The sequence below is a fragment of the Eumetopias jubatus genome, unplaced genomic scaffold (genome assembly GCF_037043125.1).
Source record: "Eumetopias jubatus isolate StellerSeaLion01/CBP00866 unplaced genomic scaffold, mEumJub1_p1.0 scaffold_13, whole genome shotgun sequence".
In the NCBI taxonomy this organism is placed as follows: domain Eukaryota; kingdom Metazoa; phylum Chordata; class Mammalia; order Carnivora; family Otariidae; genus Eumetopias; species Eumetopias jubatus.
This window is the reverse complement of record NW_028274819.1, coordinates 48,776,551-48,797,559: the sequence shown is the minus strand read 5'-3', so window position 1 is coordinate 48,797,559 and position 21,009 is coordinate 48,776,551. Positions and strand designations below refer to the sequence as shown.

The 21,009-nt window shown below is 46.4% G+C and overlaps 1 protein-coding gene across 1 annotated transcript in view; it reads right to left on the bottom strand.

Moving 5' to 3' along the window:
• Positions 1-19,613, bottom strand: part of SCUBE2 (signal peptide, CUB domain and EGF like domain containing 2) — a 73,599-nt gene extending 53,986 nt beyond the window's left edge. The window contains exons 1-4 of the mRNA XM_028116774.2: positions 19,103-19,613; positions 18,021-18,143; positions 9,737-9,862; positions 4,718-4,852 (exon numbers count right to left, since the gene is read on the bottom strand). Coding sequence (XP_027972575.1) covers positions 4,718-4,852; positions 9,737-9,862; positions 18,021-18,143; positions 19,103-19,613 — 895 coding nt within the window. The remainder of the gene's footprint in view (positions 1-4,717; positions 4,853-9,736; positions 9,863-18,020; positions 18,144-19,102) is intronic.
• Positions 19,614-21,009: the final 1,396 nt, after the last annotated feature.

The following is a 21,009-nucleotide window of genomic DNA, read 5'->3' as shown; positions in this document are numbered from 1 at the left end:
GAGGCTGGGACCTGACTGCCTGGGTCTCCATCAGCCCCACATTTTAAGAAAACATGCCATTAAAATCCAGCCAGGTCAACTAACAGAGACATGAAGAATTTCCTCTGTCACCCAAGAGATCCGATGCCTCAAGTCTCCTAAAGAGGAAGGAGCCCTCCTAATACTCGGAAAAGAAAGCGCCCCCCAGAGGCTCTCTGGTGTGTGAGGAGCCACAGCCTGCAGACCCCAGGAACCGGCACTCAGACTCTTATCTCCGCCAGGTTGTTACCCAGGCTGACCAAGAAGGCAAAGAAAGAAGGAGAATCTAAGACTATCTGCAGATAGATGAAGATGGCCAACTTTTTCACATACTCTTGAAGATAATTTTCCGAAAACCTCAACCCTCTTTTCTCCCCCAACCAAATCCACACTTTGGAGGTGACTGTGACTACTGTATTTTGGCATCAGTACACAAAGGGCCCAGGGCCTCTCTTCAGTGACCACTGTCACTTAGTCCCTGGGCACCCACCACCCCCAGCAGGCTCGGAGCACAGCACAACACAGCCGCAGAGGGACCCGTGGGCATGTGGTTTCCTTCAGCCGCTGTAAAATTCTCTCCAGGTAGACTATCATTTTCATTACGGTCCAATCCTGTGGTCACAGGGCAGGGAAGGGGGTTATTTCCCCGGCTGGTTTAACACGCGTTTAAATGATGGGGATCATAACCTAGTGTATGTCCGTGTGTTTTGCCAGAATCCTGCCTCTTCTCAATACGACTCTCTCAGACCCCATCACCTGCCAGGAACTATTATCATGCCCAAGAGTATTCTCAAGACCTTTGCTCAGCTCCTACTGCATTACTGACTACATGCCCGTCTGATGCTTCTTTGCATCTGTACAATGCAAAGTACAGAGAGTAGGTTTTTTGTTCTCAGCTAACAAGACACTCTCTAACACAGGAAGTAGCACTGTTTTAAACATGAGTACAAGAAGTTTTCATTCAACTTCTCCGGGATCCTACACTGTCCTGTCCTGCCCCTAAAACCTTAGTTAGCCAAGTGGTTTTAATTAAGTCAAAAGTCACTTCTCTCCAATTCTCACCACAGAACCGTTGATCTGTGCTCAACTGGAATAGCCGTTTTAATACAAACAGATGTCATTCCTATTCCAAAAGACAGCGTGACAGTTAATACATCCCATACTCTCTTAAAACCATTTTGTTTTTTATCTGACAGTTACAAGCTGTTTGAACTCCCGCACTCCATCTGCGTGATTCATTCACCCATGCCAAGGCTGCTGTCAGTTAACACAGAATGGGGCTTGGACCCGAGGAGAGCAAAGCTCTCTCGTAGCTCTGGCTGGTGATTTGTGGAAATGTTATTTGCTTCCAACTCTGAGACAGCACAGGAGGTGAGAGACAGCTGCCTCTGGAAGCGACGTTCTATCCTCCTAGGAAGGCCCGGCAAGAATTACATTTGTCCTTGGGTCAGCAGAGCATTTGGGATCACGGGTGCCAGGAGCCTCTAGAGCTGAACATGACCGTGCCCAAGAAAGGGCAGTGGCAACACCAGCAAAGCACGCTCTCCGGACAGGTCAGGGGCGGCCGCTTCTTCTCACCCTGTTTACGAGTCTGTGGAGACATTTGCAAAGTGACCTGTCCTGCCTCAGAGCAGCAATTCATTTATACAAGAAATATTTCATAAGAATTGACTATTACAAAATTAAATTAAATTAAAAAAAGAGATTACTTAAAAATAAAATATTAAAAAAAAGAAAGAATTGACTGTTAAAAACAAACAAACAAACAAACAAACCTGACTGGGTGCCAGATGCCTTGGGGATACATGAAAAGTTGTCCCCTGGTGCCCTATCATATCGAGCTAGACCTAAAGTTACCAGGAGATAATAGACGTTAAAATTGCTCTGGAAATGCTGGGGGCTTTTCAAAAGGTGCCCCTGAAGCTGTTCATAGTTCTCTGACTCAAAAAAAAAAAGGCCACTCCTAGGGAGGCAGTTGGGTCTGGTCCAAACTAGGAGGGCTGGCAATCATGTTTCAGGTTGCTAGTTCACCAGGAGGGAAATAGCTCAAAAACATTAGAAATATCCTATTGCGGTGGTCCCACTGAAGAATATTTCTGGAAACTGGAGAAAAATATATCTTGCAGAGTGAGAAACATTCTATAAAGGATGGAAACAGGCCCTGCTGAGAGATAGCCCCTTCCTCACTACCCTGACACCTTCCCTCTACTCTGAAAAGGCAGTGGTGCAAACATCGAAAAATATTCTTAGAGCAGGCAAAACAAAAAAGGAATGCTCATTTTGAGAGCCTGAGCACCCATGAATAGGGACAAAGCCTGGCTGCGGCAGTATGTCTCTCCCCAGCCTACCCCCATTACATGGGTGAAAACACACAATCTCTTTATCAGAGCTTTGGGGTCTCTAAGAATAAAAAAAAAGAAAAATCAATAGCTTAAGCTTTCCCTCAGAATCATCTAGTATGATCCCCTGAATTGAAGAACATTTAGTAAATAATTATTAAAAATAACTGCAACACCAAAAAATACAAGCTTGCAGTATTACCTTCTTTTAACCAATTTTGGAGTATCAACAGGGGGTTTTAAAGTCCATTTTAATACAGTTTCTAAGAGTTTAATGTGCACATCAAGGAGGAAATAAATCTTAAAGGAACACTGTTTACAGACTGTTGTATTTGAAGAGTTAAAACCTTAGGATGGACAGGGTCTGTTATCAACCGCTATAATCTGTTGGCTCAGGCTGCCATGAATTCACCAAGAAATCAGCCTGCAATACAACAGAAAAATCAGAGAGCACTTCCAGACCACAACTCAAATTCTTGGATTTTGCTTTTAGCTCCAGACAAGTATGTTCATTTTAAATACTCTTCAGGGAATCCAAGAATGTCTGAATTGTAGAAAATTTAGAAAACACAGATTGCAGAAAGGAACTGCTTTTGTATTTACTTCTGTTATGAAGAGCCTGTGTCTGTAATCAGTCTGGAGGTTCTGTCGGAAGGGAGAGAGGGGCTGAGCCACTGCTTTGGAAGCGCAAGGTAAGAGATGATCTTAATCGCTGTGAACGGCTTTGTGAGTCGGTGGGGAACCATACTGTGTTTAAGCAACGGCCTGACCCACAGGTCCCCACTCCTATCCGAGGCACCTGTAGGGAAAGCCGAGTGACTTCCCAAGAAGCAGCTTTGAGCAACCAAAGAGGAGGTGCCCCGAGATCGCTCTTACTGCTGGCTTCTTAATCCTACCTCATCCCAGATGCAAGGCTCACAGAAAAGTCCAGAGAACCCACCAGGAATGTGAAACCCAACTGCTAGTCTATCAAGGGCCACGCCTGCATGAGATAAGAGATCTGACTGATTAGAGCCAGGGTGCGTGTCTCTCCTGCCCAAACACTGAGAACCAGCAGGCTCGGGGTGATAAGACTCATCAAACCCACTGGCCTGTGACCATTCTTCTTAGTACCCAAACAGCCTTTTCCAGCCAGGTAGAAGGAAGGATCCATCATTCTTGGAAAATGAGGCAAAAATCATCTTCCACAAAGATACCCTTGAAAAGTCATAAGAGGGGCACCTGGGTGGCTCAGTCGGTTAAGCGTCTGTCTTTGGCTCAGGTCATGATCCCAGGGTCCCGGGACTGAGCCCCACATTAGGGCTCCCTGCTCCGGGGGAGTCTGCTTCTCCCTCTGCCTTGGCCCCTCCCCCCTGCTCGTGCTGTGTCTTTGGCTTTCTCTCTTTCTCAAATAAATAAAATCTTTAAAAAAAGTCACAAAAACCATGATTCAACAACAAATCTACAAATGTGTGATTAAATAGCAGAAGAACTTAAAATCGCCTCATTCTTCAGTTATGAGAACGAACAAGCAGCACATGCCAAAAGGAGTTAATAGTCTAATGTTTAGAGCACTTCCCTTACAAACACGCACGGGCAACCCCGGGACAACCCAGCCATCAAAACGTAGTCCTTCAGCTTAAGAAAGAGCAGAGAATTAAAAACATGTCATTCAGTTAATGCCTCTCCCCGCCCTCCCCCCCCCCCCCGAGAATCCACTGAACTAACAGAGGAATAAAAAAGGTATAGACCCAAGGCAAAGAGAACAAAAGGGAGGCCATCAGAAGAGCCGTCTACAAAATTTCTGGAGGCATGGTAAGCGGTGGCTTGGGGAAAACCACAGCATCGAAAGCCCACGTCTGGGGAGGGGGTCCCTCTGCGCTGGAAGCCCAGAGGCTCAGAGTTCAAAAGTGGGAGACCCAGGGAAGGGCAGAGCTGGGTCTGCCTGTCCCTGTAAGAAGGCTCCAGCCCCTCCCTACCCACCCAGAGCCCAGAGCAGGCTCGCACTTGGTGCTGTGGTTTGCAGCACCGTTTTGAAAAACTTGGCAGACTGTCCATTACATTTCTCCTGAGACATCTAGTCATGTTTGAAATGTTCTCTATTTAAAGATTAGAATCAGGAATGTGAGAGTGTGAAGAGACCTCAGAGCTCACCCAGCCCAACCCACTTATTTTGCCAGGTGAGGAAATGGAAGCTAAAATAGCCTGCCCAGGGTTACCCAGTAGCAGGGTCTGGACTCATCCCCAGGCCTCCAGATTTTCCCATACTCCATGCTTCCCCTCGAAAAATCACTGAGGGTGGGGGAGGTTTTCAGAGGTGACACTGCCTGCCCCCTACCCCCCCACACACCCCCCACCCACCCACAGCAGAGCCGAGGCACCTTCCAAGCGGTGAATGCACGTGTGCTGATTGTCACTCAGGAAAAATCCCTCCTTGCAGCGGCACTCATAGCTCCCCATGACGTTGACACAGGTGTGCTGGCAGCCACCATTGTTCTCCAGGCACTCGTCCACATCTGGAGGGAGAGGAGGATTAGCCTTGGCTCTGGGGACTGTTTCAAATGCCCACCCCTCCCGGCAGCTCAGGGACACCTGCTAGGCAGAGATGAGGTCCCTCTTCCTTCCCTGCATCACAGTAGCTCTCCGAATTGAAGTCAGCAGGGACCCCAGACCGCAGAGCTCTGGGGCGCCCTTAACCAGGCCTTCCACACAGACACAAGATAATCAATTCAGTAAATACTCACTGAACACCTTCTCTTTCCAGAGTATGGTGCTAGAGGAGACAGTAAAACACAGATGAGTAGGATCAAATTCTTCTGCTCTGGGAGCCTGCCCCGTCAGCAGAGGGAAGGAGACAAACATCCGAGTAATTGTGGGGTACAGTAAAAGGTGGTGCGAAGGATGAAGAGGCCACCTGGCTGTAGGGTACCGGGATGGGTTTTATGGAAAAGCTGATGAAAGATGGGCCCTACAGGATGTCTTCAGTTCTAAATCAGGAGAAGGGATTTTAGGCAAAAGAAAGGGCAGGAACGTAGTGCAGATGCTGGGGGGGGTGGAGCATGGAGTATGTTCAGATAAGGGCAGCCATTCAATTCGGCTGGAGCACAGGTCCATGCAGGGAAGTTACAGGAGATAAAGCTGGGAGGGTACCAGGCAAAGAAGTTCGGCCTTGACTGGGGAGGCAGTTGGGAACCACTGTAGCAAGGGTGGCATGGTCAGACCCTTGAGTTGGGAAGAAGAAGGTGGTAGCCGAGGAAGGGTAGGATACAAGAAGAATTGAAAGTCTGGGAGTCTGGCTTCACGTGTGTACCTGAAATAGCCTCAGTTGGGTCTAGTGGGGGACCCGACCTGGGGTCTGGCCATGGGGATGCCTAGGAAGGAAGAAATAGAAAAAACAGAAGAGGCCTGTGGACAAGGTGCCTGCAGGGTGGAAAACCACGTGGGCATCCGGTACGGTGGCCGAGAAACATGAAGACCAGAGCCGGGTGGGGAAATGGGCGTGAAGATGAGGTTGGCCCCCACCACGGCAGGAAGGTGATGTGTGTGAGATGCTGACCTTCAGGCCTTGGTCCAGAAGGAAGTGGAAAACCTGAGTCTGGTGTTGTGAAGACACCTCGGAAAGCCGTTTACTTGTGGTGGCCTGATGAAGTGGTGGATGTAGAGGAGAAAGCCGAAGGCAGGAGTGGGAAGGGAGAGAAGGGTGGCAGAGAGCACAGGGCCAGAGGCAGAATTCAGGAGAATACCAGGGGCAGGAGAAAGTAGAGGAGACAGCAGAAGCCCCAGAGAAGGAGCCATCAGAAAGACGGAGAGGGAATGAGTCATCCTCTACCTGTCTTCCGCCGCCCCCCCAGGGTGGGTTAAGGGACTTTCCTTCCATTGTGTCATATATTACTCTGTGCACAGCTCCATCAATACACTGACCGTATCACATTCTCAAAGTCTTCTTTTTTTAATTTGCACCTTTTGACCCCTCAAAACCTTTCACTTATCCATCTCCACTGGATTGCAGACTCCTTGAGGACAGAGATTTTTGTTTTATTTAGCACAGCCCTGGAACTGCAGATGCACATTGTTCAGTGCATGAACAAAAAAGCAGGAGAGCATAGCATCACCAGAGCCAAAGCAGAGGAAACTTCCAGAAAAGCCTCAGACATGACAAAGCCTTAAGGAGAAGGCTGATACAAAAGCAATTTATTAGGGTTCTAGAGGGGAGGGGGGTAGGGGGATGGGTTAGCCTGGTGATGGGTATTGAGGAGGGCACGTTTTGCATGGAGCACTGGGTGTTATGAACAAACAATGAATCATGGAACACTGCACCAAAAACTAATGATGTAATATATGGTGATTAACATAACAATAAAAAATTAAAAAAAAAAACAAAAGCAATTTATTTTGGGGCGCCTGGGTGGCTCAGTCAGTTAAACGTTCGACTCTTGGTTTCAGCTCAGGTCATGATCTCCGAGTTGTGAGATCAAGCCCCGCATCGGGCTCTACGCTCAGCACAGACTCTGCTTGTCCCTCTCCCTCTGCTCCTCCCACTGCTCACTTGCGCACGTGCTCTCTCTCTCTTTCAAATAAAGAAATAAAATCTAAAAAAATTAAAAAAAGAAATAAATAATAAAAGCAATTTACTTCTCCAGCCTGATTTCCCATGTGCCTAACACTAGCTTCTGGGCACATCCATAACAAGAAAATTCACATTTAAATATCTGTTATCTGGTTTCAAGCTTCAGATCTTACAGTCATGCATCCTCCCACACTACCAGGCAGATGTCTTTCTAAACAGATGGGACCCGAGCCATCCCCTCAAGCCTAACAAACTTGCCCTTCTCTATGCCAAAGGGTAAAGGGAGCACATTCCAAAGGATGAACCGCTGGAACACACCTGGCCAAGGTGTTCCATGATGAGGACTCATGGTGAGCAGGAGAGATCTGTTTCCCTGAATGCCAAATCCTGGATTGGTTTTGAGTAAAGGTGTGCTCCCCTCTGAGCTGCCACCCATCCATCCTACCTTTAACCCACTATTCCTTTCTCCAAAGCCACTAGAAATGTGCCATTGAGTTGGGTGATGTACTCTGACTGAATTAATACAAAAAGTGTGTGGGTTCACATGCACAAATAGGTATCACTCACCTGGTGAGTTTCTCCAGACTGCAAAACAGTGATTCTCAACCCTGGCTGCACGTTAGCACCCAGATGCCGGGACCCCACCTCCTGAGACACTGACATAACTCGTCTTGGATGAGACCTAGGCAATGGTGTTTTTTTTTAAACTTCTTGAATGATTCTAATGTGCAGCCGGAGTTGAGAACCAATGCCACAACACTGAATAGCTAAGAAGCACTCCTAGACACTCGATAAATGGAAACTGAATTCAGGCAGGTGAGCTACACGGAAGAGGGCTGCATTTCGTTTCTCAGGCTCTCAGGCATTCAGGATCTTGAAGCACTCTGGGTTTAGTGCCAGGCTTAAGAGGTATATTCTGGCTAATATATTTGTGGCTAACATGTGGTGAGGGGCCGAGGAGAGGTCCGCGGTCAGCCCAGGGAACGCTGGACAGTGCTGCTCCTGAAAAGTTTTGCCTCTGAGCTTCCATGTCACAAAATGGAAGTCTAAATGGCACAGAAATCTCTGTGTCTGCTGGTCTTGCTCTTCTTACCGTACCACTTCATTTTCTCATGGCTTCCTTTAAAGAATCCTTAGCCCCTTCAGATACACTCAGCGGATACTCAGGATATTTCTGCTAGGCAGATCCTTGCTACCGAGGCCACCAAGAGACCCCAAGGAGGGGAAATGGAGAGAGTCCGCTGAAATATCTGTGTTAGCAGCCAAGGCAAGGAAAGACCCCCGGCCTCAGGATTTCTGAGCCAGCCTTGACTCGGAACCACCCGACCCAAACCTGGCCCAGGTCCTTAAACCCTGGGTGGTTTGGCCTGTTGCTCCTAGGAAGCTCACATATTCCCCCAGGCACAACTTGGGGTTTAGCACAACTGTGATGACTAGATCTGCCATTAGACATAAATTCCCCCAAATGCCACTTTTGGCAAATCAAAAGGAAATGTGAGACTCACCCCCAGGAAATGGTAAAAACAAAACCCCCAAAACATACTGCACTCTTCCCCAAAAATTACACACTGAAAGTGACTTCATTTTTTTTTTTTGAGTTTTTAATTAATCTCAATTGACTGCTGTTGTCAGGATTGGCTCTCTAGTGTCTTTTTGTGGTCCTGACTGCCCTAGGCAGTCTGCAAAGGGGTTAGTGAGCCCTCAGCCCTCAATCAAATCTTCCTGACCACCGCAGGCTTGTAAGGCCAAGTGTTCTGACCCAAAGACTGACCTCGCGCACAGGGCACCAACAGGAAGGCCCAGAATCTATATCAGGATGGGATTCCAGGGGACACCGAAGTGGAATAAACGACATACAAGGGTTGATTCCCAGATGGAAAGTCTCTCCTTCTCCACCACTCAAAAAACGAGTTCTGTCTGTATTTACCTAGTGACTTTTATGCTGCTCTCAAAGCATTTAATCAAGCAGCCATTCCCCCTGTACCATAATGGAACATCTCAATAGCTGTCCCCACCGTGTCAGGGCTTGGCTCAAGTTACTCCTTGGTCAGCCGAACAGACATCAGCAGGTTAACCAGACAAAGGGCCGTCAGTGTCAAGGACCCTGATGCCATCTGTCTCCCAGGATGTCCTTCTGTACAACTGATAACATCAGCCTTAAAATGGAAACAGACCACGAATACCTGTCTGCCAGGTGTGCTGCATCATCTAAGACTATTCAACACTCAGCCCACTCAGCCCCATCCAATTGCTTGCTATTTCTGAATTCTGTTTTATTCCTGGCAGAAGCAACCAACATAAACAACGCCCTTTGCAGTCCCTAACTCAGGGACTAAAACTCCAACAGATGTTCCTGTTTTGTGGAATAAAAGGAGGATGTTAATGGAAGGTTTCTATTTGAACTTCTCTGTCTCTCAAGCAAAAAGGGGGTGGGGTTACCTGACTGAGATCCAATCACACATTTGGAATTTTCAGAACAAGTAGTTTTACCTAATTCTAGGATAGAGATACTTACAGCATTAAAGAAATGGTTATAAGTCTTTCAACCCAAGGCCAAAGATCTTAAAGGGGACAAGTCAATGCTAGAAATGAGTAATAACAATGATGTCCATCTCCTTAGACTAATGGAGAATTTATATCATGAATGATCACATAAAAACTGAAACACTTTACCTGGTTTTCTGTCAGGGAGTGTGATTTCTAGGGAGGCGGAAAACACAAGTCTCTGATGCCCTTTTTGTTTTAATGAGTATGTTTTCATCAAAGGAAACAAAAGGGTGGGGCACCAGAGGGTAAGTAAAGGAGCCCCACCATTTCCAACCGTTTTCCTTACCAAGACAATTATGACCATCATGAGCCAACTTGAAGCCATCAAAACATGTGCAGCGATAATTGCCTGGAATATTCAAACAGTCATGGACACAGCCTCCGTTGAGTTCATTTTCACATTCATCAATGTCTGAGGAATAAAAGAGAAGTAAGCCAGACAGGGGCCATTTCTTTTTTTTTTTTTTTTCCTTGGTTGGGCCATTTCTTTAGGATGGAGACATATGTATTTACCCTCTAACCAGCCATCCCACTTCTAGGCATCTACCCTGAAGATACAGCTCCGACAACAGGAAAAATAATATGCACAAGGTTATTCACTGCAGTATTGTTTGTAATCACAAAATACTAGAAACAGCGGCGCCTGGGTGGCTCAGTCGCTAAGCGTCTGCCTTCGGCTCAGGTCATGATCCCAGGGTCCTGGGATCGAGCCCTGCATCGGGCTCCTTGCTCCGCGGGAAGCCTGCTTCTCCCTCTCCCACTCCCCCTGCTTGTGTTCCTGCTCTCGCTGTGTCTCTCTCTGTCAGATAAATAAATAAAACCTTAAAAAACAAACAAACAAAAAATACTAGAAACAACCTAACGGGCCCACACATTGGAAAGTATCTGAAGAACTACGGTACATTTATTCGATGAAGTACTGTGCAGCTGTTAAAAAAAGAGAAAGGGCGCCTGGGTGGCTCAGTTGGTTAAGCGACTGCCTTCGGCTCAGGTCATGATCCTGGAGTCCCGGGATCGAGTCCCGCGTCGGGCTCCCTGCTCGGCGGGGAGTCTGCTTCTCCTTCTGGCCCTCTTCCCTCTCGTGCTCTCTATCTCTCATTCTCTCTCTCTCAAATAAATAAATAAAATCTTTTTGAAAAAAGAGAAAGATCTCTATGAACTGATTTGGGGTGATTTCTGGGATATACTACTAAGTTAAAAAAATCAAAATGCAAAAGAGGATCTGTAGTTTATTATCATGTAAAAAAAATCAAGGAAGATGAAAAATACATACATTCCAGTGTGCTTTTTGGCAGACCTTGACAAGCTTATCCTAGAATGTATACAGAAATGCAAAAGACTCAGAAGAACCAAAACAATATTGAAAAAGTAGAACTTTCCTTTGATTTGGAGGACTTTCACTTACAAAAAGCTACAGTTATCAAAATAGTGTGGTACAGGCATAAAGAAAAACATACAGATCAATGGAACAGGATAGAGTCTAGAAATAAACATTATATTTACGGTCACTTGATTGTAGACAAGAGTGCTAAGGCAATTTATTGGGAGAAATGATAGTCATTTCAACAAATGGTGCTGAGACAACTGTCCATATGCAAAAAGATGAATTTAGACCCTTAAACTGGAGCGCCTGGGTGGCTCAGTCATTAAGCATCTGCCTTCGGCTCAGGTCATGATCCCAGGGTCCTGGGATCGAGCCCGCATCAGGCTCCCTGCTCAGCGGGGAGCCTGCTTCTCTCTCTCCCACTCCCCCTGCTTGTGTTCCTTCTCTCGCTGTTTCTCTCTGTCAAAAAAAAAAAAAAGACTCTTAAACTCACACCTACAAAAAAATCAACAAAAATGGATCAGGGTCCTAAATGCAAGAGCTAAAACCATAAAACTTTTAAGAGAAAACATAAAGCTTTTATGAGAAAAATCCGAGACCTTGGATTATACAACACCAAACACACAATTCATAAGTTTTAAAATTAATAAGTTGGGGCGCCTGGGTGGCTCAGTTGGTTAAGCGACTGCGTTCAGCTCAGGTCATGATCCTGGAGTCCCGGGATCGAATTCCGCATCGGGCTTCCTGCTCAGCAGGGAGTCTGCTTCTCCCACTGACCCTCTTCCCTCTCGTGCTTTCTAGCTCTAAAATCTTTAAAAAAAATAAAATTAATAAGTTGGACTTTATAAAAATTTACAACTTTTTAAAGTTTTAAGGGACGCCTGGGTGGCTCAGTCGGTTAAGTGTCTGCCTTTGGCTCAGGTCATGATCCCAGGGTCCTGGGTTTGAGTCCCACATCGGGCTCCTTGCTCAGCAGGAAGCCTGCTTCTCCCTCTGTCTGCTGCCCCCCAGCATGTGCATGCTCTTAAATAAATAAATAAATAAATAAATAAATAAATAAATAAATAAAATCTTAAACACGCACACACAAAATCAACAAATAAGGGGCGACTGGGTGGCTCAGCCATTAATGTCTGCCTTCGGTCAGGTCATGATCCCAGGGTCCTGGGATCCAGCCCCACATTGGGCTCCCTGCTCAACGAGGAGCCTGCCTCTCCCTCTCCCACTTCCCCTGCTTGTGTTTCCTCTCTCGCTGTCTCTCTCTGTGTGTCAAATAAATAAATAAATAAAATCTTTTAAATAAATAAATAAATAAAATGAAGACAAGCCACAGATTGGTGGAAGATATTTGCAAATCACATACCTCATAAAGGACTTACAAAGAACTCTCACAACAATAATAAGACAAACAACCTAATTTCAGAATGGGCAAACAATTTGAATAGACATTTGACCAAAGAGGACAGAGAAATGGGTAATAAGCATATGAAAAGATGGTCAACATCATTAATTATTATGGAAATTCAAATTAAAACCACAATGAGATACCATTTCACACTCACTAGAACAGTTTGAATAAAAAAGACAGACAACAAATGTTGATGAGGATGTGGAGAAATGGGAACACTCATAGACTGCTGATAGTAATGTAAGATGGCACAGCCACTTTGGAAACAACATAGCAGTTTCTTAAAAGGTTAAACAAATTTCCCATGCAATCTAGAAATTTCTTTATACTTCTAGGTATACCTCCAAAAGAAATGAAAAATTATGTCCACACAAAGACTTGCAGGTAAATGTTCATAGTGACATTATTTATGATAGCCCAAAAGTAGAAACAACCCACATATCCATCAACTGGTGGATGGATAAACAAAATATGGTATATCCATACAATAGAATATTAGTCAACAATAAAAAGGAATAAAATGCCAGTATAGGCTACAACATGGATGAACCTCAAAAACATGCTATGTGAAGGAAGCCAAAAGCAAAAGACCACATATTGTATAATTCTATTTATATGAAATATCCAGAAAAGGCAAATCTGTAGAGACAGGAAGTAGACTAGTGGTTGTCCAGAGCTGGGGCTGGGAATAGGGATCTTATTGAGACGAGGAAAATGTTTGAAAACTATATTATGTGATAGTTGCACAACTCAGCTAATTTACTCAAAATCATTGATTTGTAGACTTACTTTGAATTGGTGGATTCTATGGTATATGAATTAGAATTCACTAAAGTAGTTCAAAAGAAAATACACATTTATCAGGGTGCTTGGGTGGCTCAGTCATTTAAGCATCTGACTCTTGATTTCAACTCAGGTCATGATCTCAGGGTCCTGAGATGGAGTCCCGTGTCAGGCTCCACACCAAGCATGGAGCCTGCTTAAGACTCTCTCTCTCCCTCTCCCTCTGCCCTCCCCCCCCACTCACACTTGTTATCTCTCTCTCTCTTGTTCTCTCGAAAGAAAGAAAGAAAGAAAGAAAGAAAGAAAGAAAGAAAGAAAGAAAGAAAGAAGAGAAAAGAAAGGAAAAGAAAATACACATTTATTTGCAAAAGAAATCTAGGAAGCAGGGAGGATAAACTAGGTTTATCTAGAAACTAGAGAGATCAGTGATCCATGGTATGTGGGAAAAGGATGAAAAGGAGGAATGAGGAACAGGAGAATAGGAATGGGGAAAGGGAGTAATACGTCTCTGGGTATGCCATTTTGTATAGTTTTGACTCTCGGAACCATAGTGATATATTCATGAATACATACATACATAAGGACAAACATATGTACTTATGTACATACATACAATCAACCAGTATACAGAGGTGGGGGGGGAACAGATAAAAATGGATACAAAGAGAAACAAATGAACTTAGCTGTATAACAAATGAATAATAACCACACTGAAGGAAATGTAGAAGAAAAGTCACTTTGAAAAACACCTTGACTGAATGTTCTAAGGCTAAAAATAAAAAGAGCTGTATACAGATACTGTACTTTAATTAGTAAATCTGTTTTACTTTCAAGGCTATGGAATAGTTTTATAAATTATTTATGTGCATACTTGGATTGAATAAACAGGTAACTATATTGCAGATAATGAGAGCCACCTTTCTCACTGTTGGAGAAAGAAGTTACAAATAAGCAAAGAGGGAGACTGAGTAAATCTTGTGGCATTGCTTTGGAATCCAAAGCATCAGTGTAAGTCATTGTTTTTAATATATGTGCAAATGGATCTATATATAAGGAATAAATATAGATTAATGTATATGTGTGGGTTAGGATACATACATATATTTCCTAGGTCTGTGCATGGAGAAAGCCTAGGAGCAATGACATCCCAGTAACAATGAGAACACCAAGCATCCAGATCTTGGTTTCTATGTACCATTTCCCAATAAAAGGAACCAGGGCTCCTTGGAGAAGTGCCTGGTTCCAGGGCTGGGGAAGGGAAAATACAAGATGAGTCTGTGGTATCTTATGGTACTAGAAAACTAGGAATTTCTCAAAAAAGGATGAGAGCATGTCAAAAGGACACAGGAAACAATGTGAAGGAGCTCCCAATGGCTAAAGCTGGAATAATCTGAGCCCAAAATAAATTACTGTACAAATAATTAAATACCCACGAGTCCATACTGGCAATAAATACATAAATCAATGCATAAATAAACAGGGGAGAAGAAAAAGATCTTCCTTACAGAAGAATCTCAGTCAACAGACATATAAGGAATGAGGGAAAAACAAAATTACCGGTTATTACATCATAGTAATAACTGTTGCAAGGCAAGATCCACAGCTGGACGCTAAAATCAGTGGGCAAAGACTTGAGAAGAAACAGGATATTAGCATAGACTGAAAGTATCTGCCCTAAGATGTGTGTTTATTACAAAAGAAAGAAATAGTAACTTTGCAGTGGAGAAACCCAGGATGTATCATCTTAACCATGTGATCGCTAGTAATGGCACATATTAATGTCATGCGCCTCACCCTCCAATGCCCCCCACCATGGGATGTGCCAAAAAACACACAACAGCATTTCCATAGCAGTATTGCCAAAAGCTTTACTCTTTGTATTACTACAATGCATAATCTTAATTTTATTGTGAGAAAACCTGGGACATTCTCTTACTGGGTCAATTTCTACCGTATCAATTCTTATCATGAAAAAACAAGGCAAACAAAAGAACTGAGCAGTACTCATCCAAAGTGTCGAAGTCATGAAAAACTAGGAAAGAAAGGAACTGTCAAGATTGGAGGAGACAAAGGAGACACAACTAAATGTAATGTGGGACTCTGAATTGGAATGGCCTTGGAGGGGGAGAACATTAAGAAAAAACCGGTGAAATCTGACTAAGGTCTCTAGTTTAGTTAGAAGTATTGTGCCATTGTTAATATCCTGGTTTTGATATTGTACTGTGGTTATATAAGCTGTTAACATGAGGGTAAGATAAGCGAAGGGCATATGTGAATTCTGCACTATTTTTGCAACTTTCATGAAATTTAAAATCATTCCAAAATAAAAATTTTTTTAAATTTTTTTTTTTTAAACACAGCTCCTCGGGGCACCTGGGTGGCTAGTCATTGAGCATATGCCTTCAGCTCAGGTCATGATCCCAGGGTCCTGGGATCGAGCCCCACATCGGGCTCCCTGCTCTGCGGGAAGCCTGCTTCTCCCTCTCCCACTCCCCCTGCTTGTGTTTCTTCTCTCGCTGTGTCTCTCTCTGTCAAATAAATAATAAAATCTTAAAAAAAAAAAAAACACAGCTCCTCAATACAAAGGCCAAGTTTAGATTCATCCTTGTTAAATTTGATTCAATTCCCTAGACTGAGAAGTAAGAACCATACAATGAACACTGACCACTGAAATGCCCCATCCCCAAAGATGGGATATAAACAAGGATCATTTAGAATGAAACTTCATTTCTTCAAAGCCACTTTGGAATCATATTATTTTCAAAATACTTATTCATGGCCCATATTTTCATTTCTCCAATAATTTGGCAGAAGAAACTATAGAGGATAAAATTCTGGTCACTCTGGGCAAACCCAGTTCCCATCCTTATACTTAAACAGCAGCAGCAAAGCTGACGATAAACACAACAGAAATGATACCAGGGGTTGGACCCAAGAGGTTTAAACCAGTAAGCCAAGGAACACACATAAAAGAGTCACATCTTCAAATATCTATATCTTTGAATCTTTGCAATCTTCATTTTCTTTCCTTTTCCTTCTTGGAAGAATGTTTCTGCTTCTCGACTCTGGCACCAAGAAATCCAAACTAAACAGGGACATCCTTACTCACTAGCTTTATAGGTATTCAAAAGTATTACAAGTATGTAAAAGATCATATCCCTCTGGAGTTTTAGTTTTCACTACAACGAATATATGCTCCCTGTTTACAGTGATTACCTGTGGATAAAGGAGTAAGAGGGTCTTTAATTTTCTATTTCATACATTTTCTGTATTGTTTGACTTTTTATAGTAACAATATATATTATTATTTTAAAGCCAATTTAAATATATAAAAGCAACAACTCCAGTCATTCATTAGTTATTTTAAACTAAATAGTAGAACTTTCGGGCGCCTGGGTGGCTCAGTTGGTTGGGCGACTGCCTTCAGCTCAGGTCATGATCCTAGAGTCCCGGGATCGAGTCCCGCATCAGGCTCCCTGCTCGGCGGGGGGTCTGCTGCTCCCTCTGACCCTCTTCCCTCTTGTGCTCTCTATCTCTCATTCTATCTCTCAAATAGATAAATAAAATCTTTAAAATAAAAAAATAAAAATAAATAAAAACAAACAAACAAATAAATAAATAAATAAATAAAATAGTAGACTTTTCCAGGATAAACTGTCAGCAATTCAATTTCATGTGTCATATGTCAAGCCCAACAGCTAAGAATAAGGAAATTCTTGCCACCTGTCATTCTATATCATTTGCTAAATATGTACTCTATCTCAAAGAAACCATGGCAAAGTTTCTGCCCCACCCCACTCTCAGAGAGTATACAGAAAACCAGTGAAAAGGTAAACATTTTTTCCCCAAGCAGGGTATGAACATGTGTGAGTTCCCATTCTGTAAGTAGCGAGAATGTGGTACAGAGGAATGGGCAGAGAGAGTTTCAGGGAGAGGTAACCTTTTGGCCTCCCATGATGTAAGACAGAGAGAGACAGCTGCCTGTCTCTGGGAGAACATGATCTTAGAGAAACATGAGGGCTTTAAGGATGGACTACCAACCCCATTTGCTATGAACCTGACCAGGAGCATGCCTCCTCTGATAGGAGAAGCAAGTTTTGCTCTTCACGCGCAAAGGAAAATATAAATATCAGGATTTCTCACCCACCAAAGAAGGACACCAGGAGGCTGAGTGAATCCAAGAGATAAGGGTCCAGGGACAAAGCTAGGGTAGACATCTGACTTTCTTCAACCTGTTGGTTAGCTGTGTGATTATGGCCACAAGTCCCCTTCCCAATTCCCCGGGGCCTCAGTGTCTCACATATGAAGGATGGGAATGGCTCAGAGCTCCCTGAAAGAGAAGAGCCCTGCCAGCTCCAACATGCCATGATTCCATCCCCAGGAATAGCCTCCTCCTATGAGTGCCCAGTCTCTGGCCAGTTCTGAATTTCAGAGTTCCTGACACTGGCCCAGAACACAAGATGGCAGAGTCCAGACTTGAGGCTCAAAGATCTAGAACTCTAAGGGCTTAAAATATCCCTTTGCACACCTTTCCAGGGTGAGCATGCAGCTCCAAATGAGGCAGGCCCTTGGTATAGCTCTAAAGCTTGGGAGGTCACAACGCCAAACAGCCCAAAGCCATGAACAAGATGGACCCTCCAGAGCAAGCAGTGGAGGGCAGGACTCCTGCCCTCGGACTCCAGGGCACAGGTGTAAACTGCCCCAGGGAGGTGAAGGATCAGCCCTTCTCTGGCAGGCATGGCTCTCCTGATCCATATGACTGTTGACTTTCTGTCCCCACACTGAGTGAAACCAAAAATACTAAAGCACCTCTTTTCCTTTACACAAGCTAGACAAAAGGACATTTTGGAACCACATAAAACTATATGATCAGCTTTAGGGAAGACCTAATGTTCCTAGTGCTCTAAGGCTCTGAAATGTATTTCAGAAGGTGGGTGGTATGACGTGGGGGGCAGTGGAGGGGCACTTTTACCAGCATGAGTGGCCACTACAAGAGCTGAGGGGGTGGGGAGCTTCACCTGCTGGCCCACTTACCACCGGCCCCAAGTCACTTACCCTCACACTGCCTGCCCTCCCCTTGGTACCCAGGCTTGCAGGAGCACTTGTAGGAGGTGAGTGTATTCTGACAGACGGCATTGGTGTGGCAGTCATCTAGCCCTTGGGCGCACTCGTCCACATCTGCAAAAGAGCACAGCAAGCTCCTGGTACCATGCCCCAAGCCCTTTGAGATCTGGCATCGGCCCTCCTCTAGCTTCACCTCCCACCAGCTCACCCCACTCCTCATCACCTAAACTCCTCAGGAGCCCCTGGGATGAACCACTCCACTTCCAGGCTTCTGTTCCCTCTCACTAGACTACCCGCCACACACCCTTTCTACTCGCCTGCAAGACTCAGCTCCAATCTACCTTCTCCAGGGAGCCTATTGTGATCCCCCAGTGGAGGTGGTGTCCCCCACAACCTGCTGCCATATTTATATCCTTTCATAGCACATATCACATAAGACTGTCACTGTTTTCCTGCCGGTCCTCCCCTCTAGATGGTGTCTTGATTACAGACTCTGTGCCCTTGATGCCAAGCACAGTGCCTGGCACATGAGTAGGCAGTAATAAATGCCTGTTGAAGGAAAAGACCAGGTTGGCAAAAACGAAACAAAACGAAAAAAGCAAAACCTGAAAACCAAGCAGTGTCAGCTTTCTCGGGGCTTGGGATATACAGGAAAAGCTTGCCCTGGGCTCTGAGCACACCATCCTGAGCTCTCTGATGGTGCAAAGTGGGAATGGTTTCCACACCCGCTGCCCGCCCTCTCAACCTGGAAACCGGCCTTGGCCTGAAGTATTTCCTGCGTTGACACCACTCTAGGATGTTAATTAAAAACAAAAGTTTTTGAAATTACTGCCAAGTCCAGTTAACGCACAACGTCCAGGGTACTTATCTCTGGCCGCCCGGAAAACCCAGGTTTGTTGCGGTTTAAGGCTCACGGTATTCCCGGATCCTCAACCGGCGCCTGTTTCGCAGATAGAAAACTTGGAGCCACCCCTGAAGCCCGCAGAACTTCCCGGCTCGGGAAGAAAGACGGAGCAAAGCTGCCGCGACCTCACGGAGGTACCGCGGCCGGGACCCTCAGGTTCCCCATCTACACACATGAGGAGCTGGACCGCCGAGAGTCGGGTGCCCTCCGTCCTTCTCAGCGGGCGAGAGTCTGCCCGGCAGGCGCTCTCCGGGGACCCCGGGCAGCGGGACCGGGGCGGGAACTGTCATCAGCCCCGGGTCCGAGGCCCGGCCGCAGCATTCAGGCCCTGGGCCTCTAGCCCAAGCGGTGGCGGCGCCTTGGCCTGGCCAGCGGGTGAGGCCCCAGGGGAGCGGGGGCCACGCGGAGCTCCCGCTGCCAAGCCCTGGCCCGGCCCGCCCCGCGCGGCGCGACCCCGCGGGGAGATGGGGAGGGAGGACCCGGGACCCCGTCCCGGCGTCGGCCCCGCCCGCCCCTGCCAGGTGCGCGCCGAGGCCCCGGAGGTGCGGGCACTCACCCTCTGGCGGCCCCGGGGCGCGGCCCGGGCCGGGCGGGACCGCCGCGGTCAGCAGCAGCGGCGGCAGCAGCAGCGGCAGCAGCGCCCGGACCGTCCCGGGGCAGCCGCGGCCCAAGACCCCCATGGATGGCGCGGCGGCTGCGGGCAGAGACGGCGAGCGCGGCGGCGGCTCCGGGAGGTGTGTGCGGGTGCCCTATCCGCCGCGCTCTGACACCCCCGGCCCGGCCCCGCCCGGCCCCCGAGCCCCGGCCTCATTTTCACACGGTCCTCCCCGGGGCCGGGGCGGGCAGCGCGGGGCAGTGCCGCCCCTCCCGGCCCCCTCCCTTCCCCCTCCGGGCGCTGGGCGGAGGGGGCGCGGCCGCGGTGGCCGGAGGGCGGCTGTCAAGCTTGGCCGGGCGGGCCCGCGTCCCCAGTGCAGGCCCCGTCACCAGACCCGCTGTTCCCGCACCCCCGCCCCGCTCCAGCCCGCAGAGCCTCGTGCTCCGCCTGTTTGCAGTGTCCTACAACTTGACCCAGTCCCTCTTGTGGGACAAATAGCACTCTGGCCTGAAATATTCCAAGAGGAGGCTCCCAGAAAGTGTCCTGTGTAGTTCAGAATCCTATAAGCCCCAAACCCTAAAGCCACCTGTGGGGCTTTCCCACCTCTCCACTTGGGCCGGGGAATGTGGTTGGAGGGAGCAATTCCACACACTTCTGACCCTCAGGAGACTCGGGGGGAGAGGGCAACATCGTTTGCTGCTCACCTTCACATGCGCTCTGCACCTTTCTCCATGCTGTCCAGGCCAGGCCTTCTGTGATCCCCAGCCCCAAGCAGTGGCCCAACCACCTGTCCCACCACCCCGCGTGCTTAGGACTGTTCCTCCCTGGTACACTGCTGGGCCTAGAATCACAGCAGAAAATGTTCATCTCACTCAACACTAGTTAAATGTATCTACAGGGCAGCCTAGAAGGTGGAGGGAAAGGGGGCTAGCAGTCAAAGGTGAGCCAGCAGGGACAAGAGACCACACCAGTTTTGCCTGGGTCACCGGTGCTATCTATGACCACCTGAACTCATAAACATCAGGTCTGGCCAGCTGCAAACACAGGCAGCGCCTGTCAGCTGGCCATCCAAGCAAGACAGTCCTTACAAGGGCACATGTGCATATGGAGACTTCCCATACCTCCCCTTGCCACTGATGATGGAGCCCACTACACTCGGCACCACTCCAGAAACAAATGCAGCAACGATTTCGAGATGCGGCTGTTGAACACCATACTGAGGGGTTTTAATCAGAGTTTCTCTTTATTTTCTACATTTTCTCCTATGCATACATATACACACATACATACATACAAACACACGTTTGTGTACGTGTGTATATATTTACAGGAGAAAATTTAATAATGAATATATATGAATAGTGAATACACACACACACACACACACACACACACACACACACCCCTTTGGTAATCAGAAAAAAAATAACCATCTCAGAAAATACCCACCTAGCTCATGCACAAGAACATGTCTTCCTAGG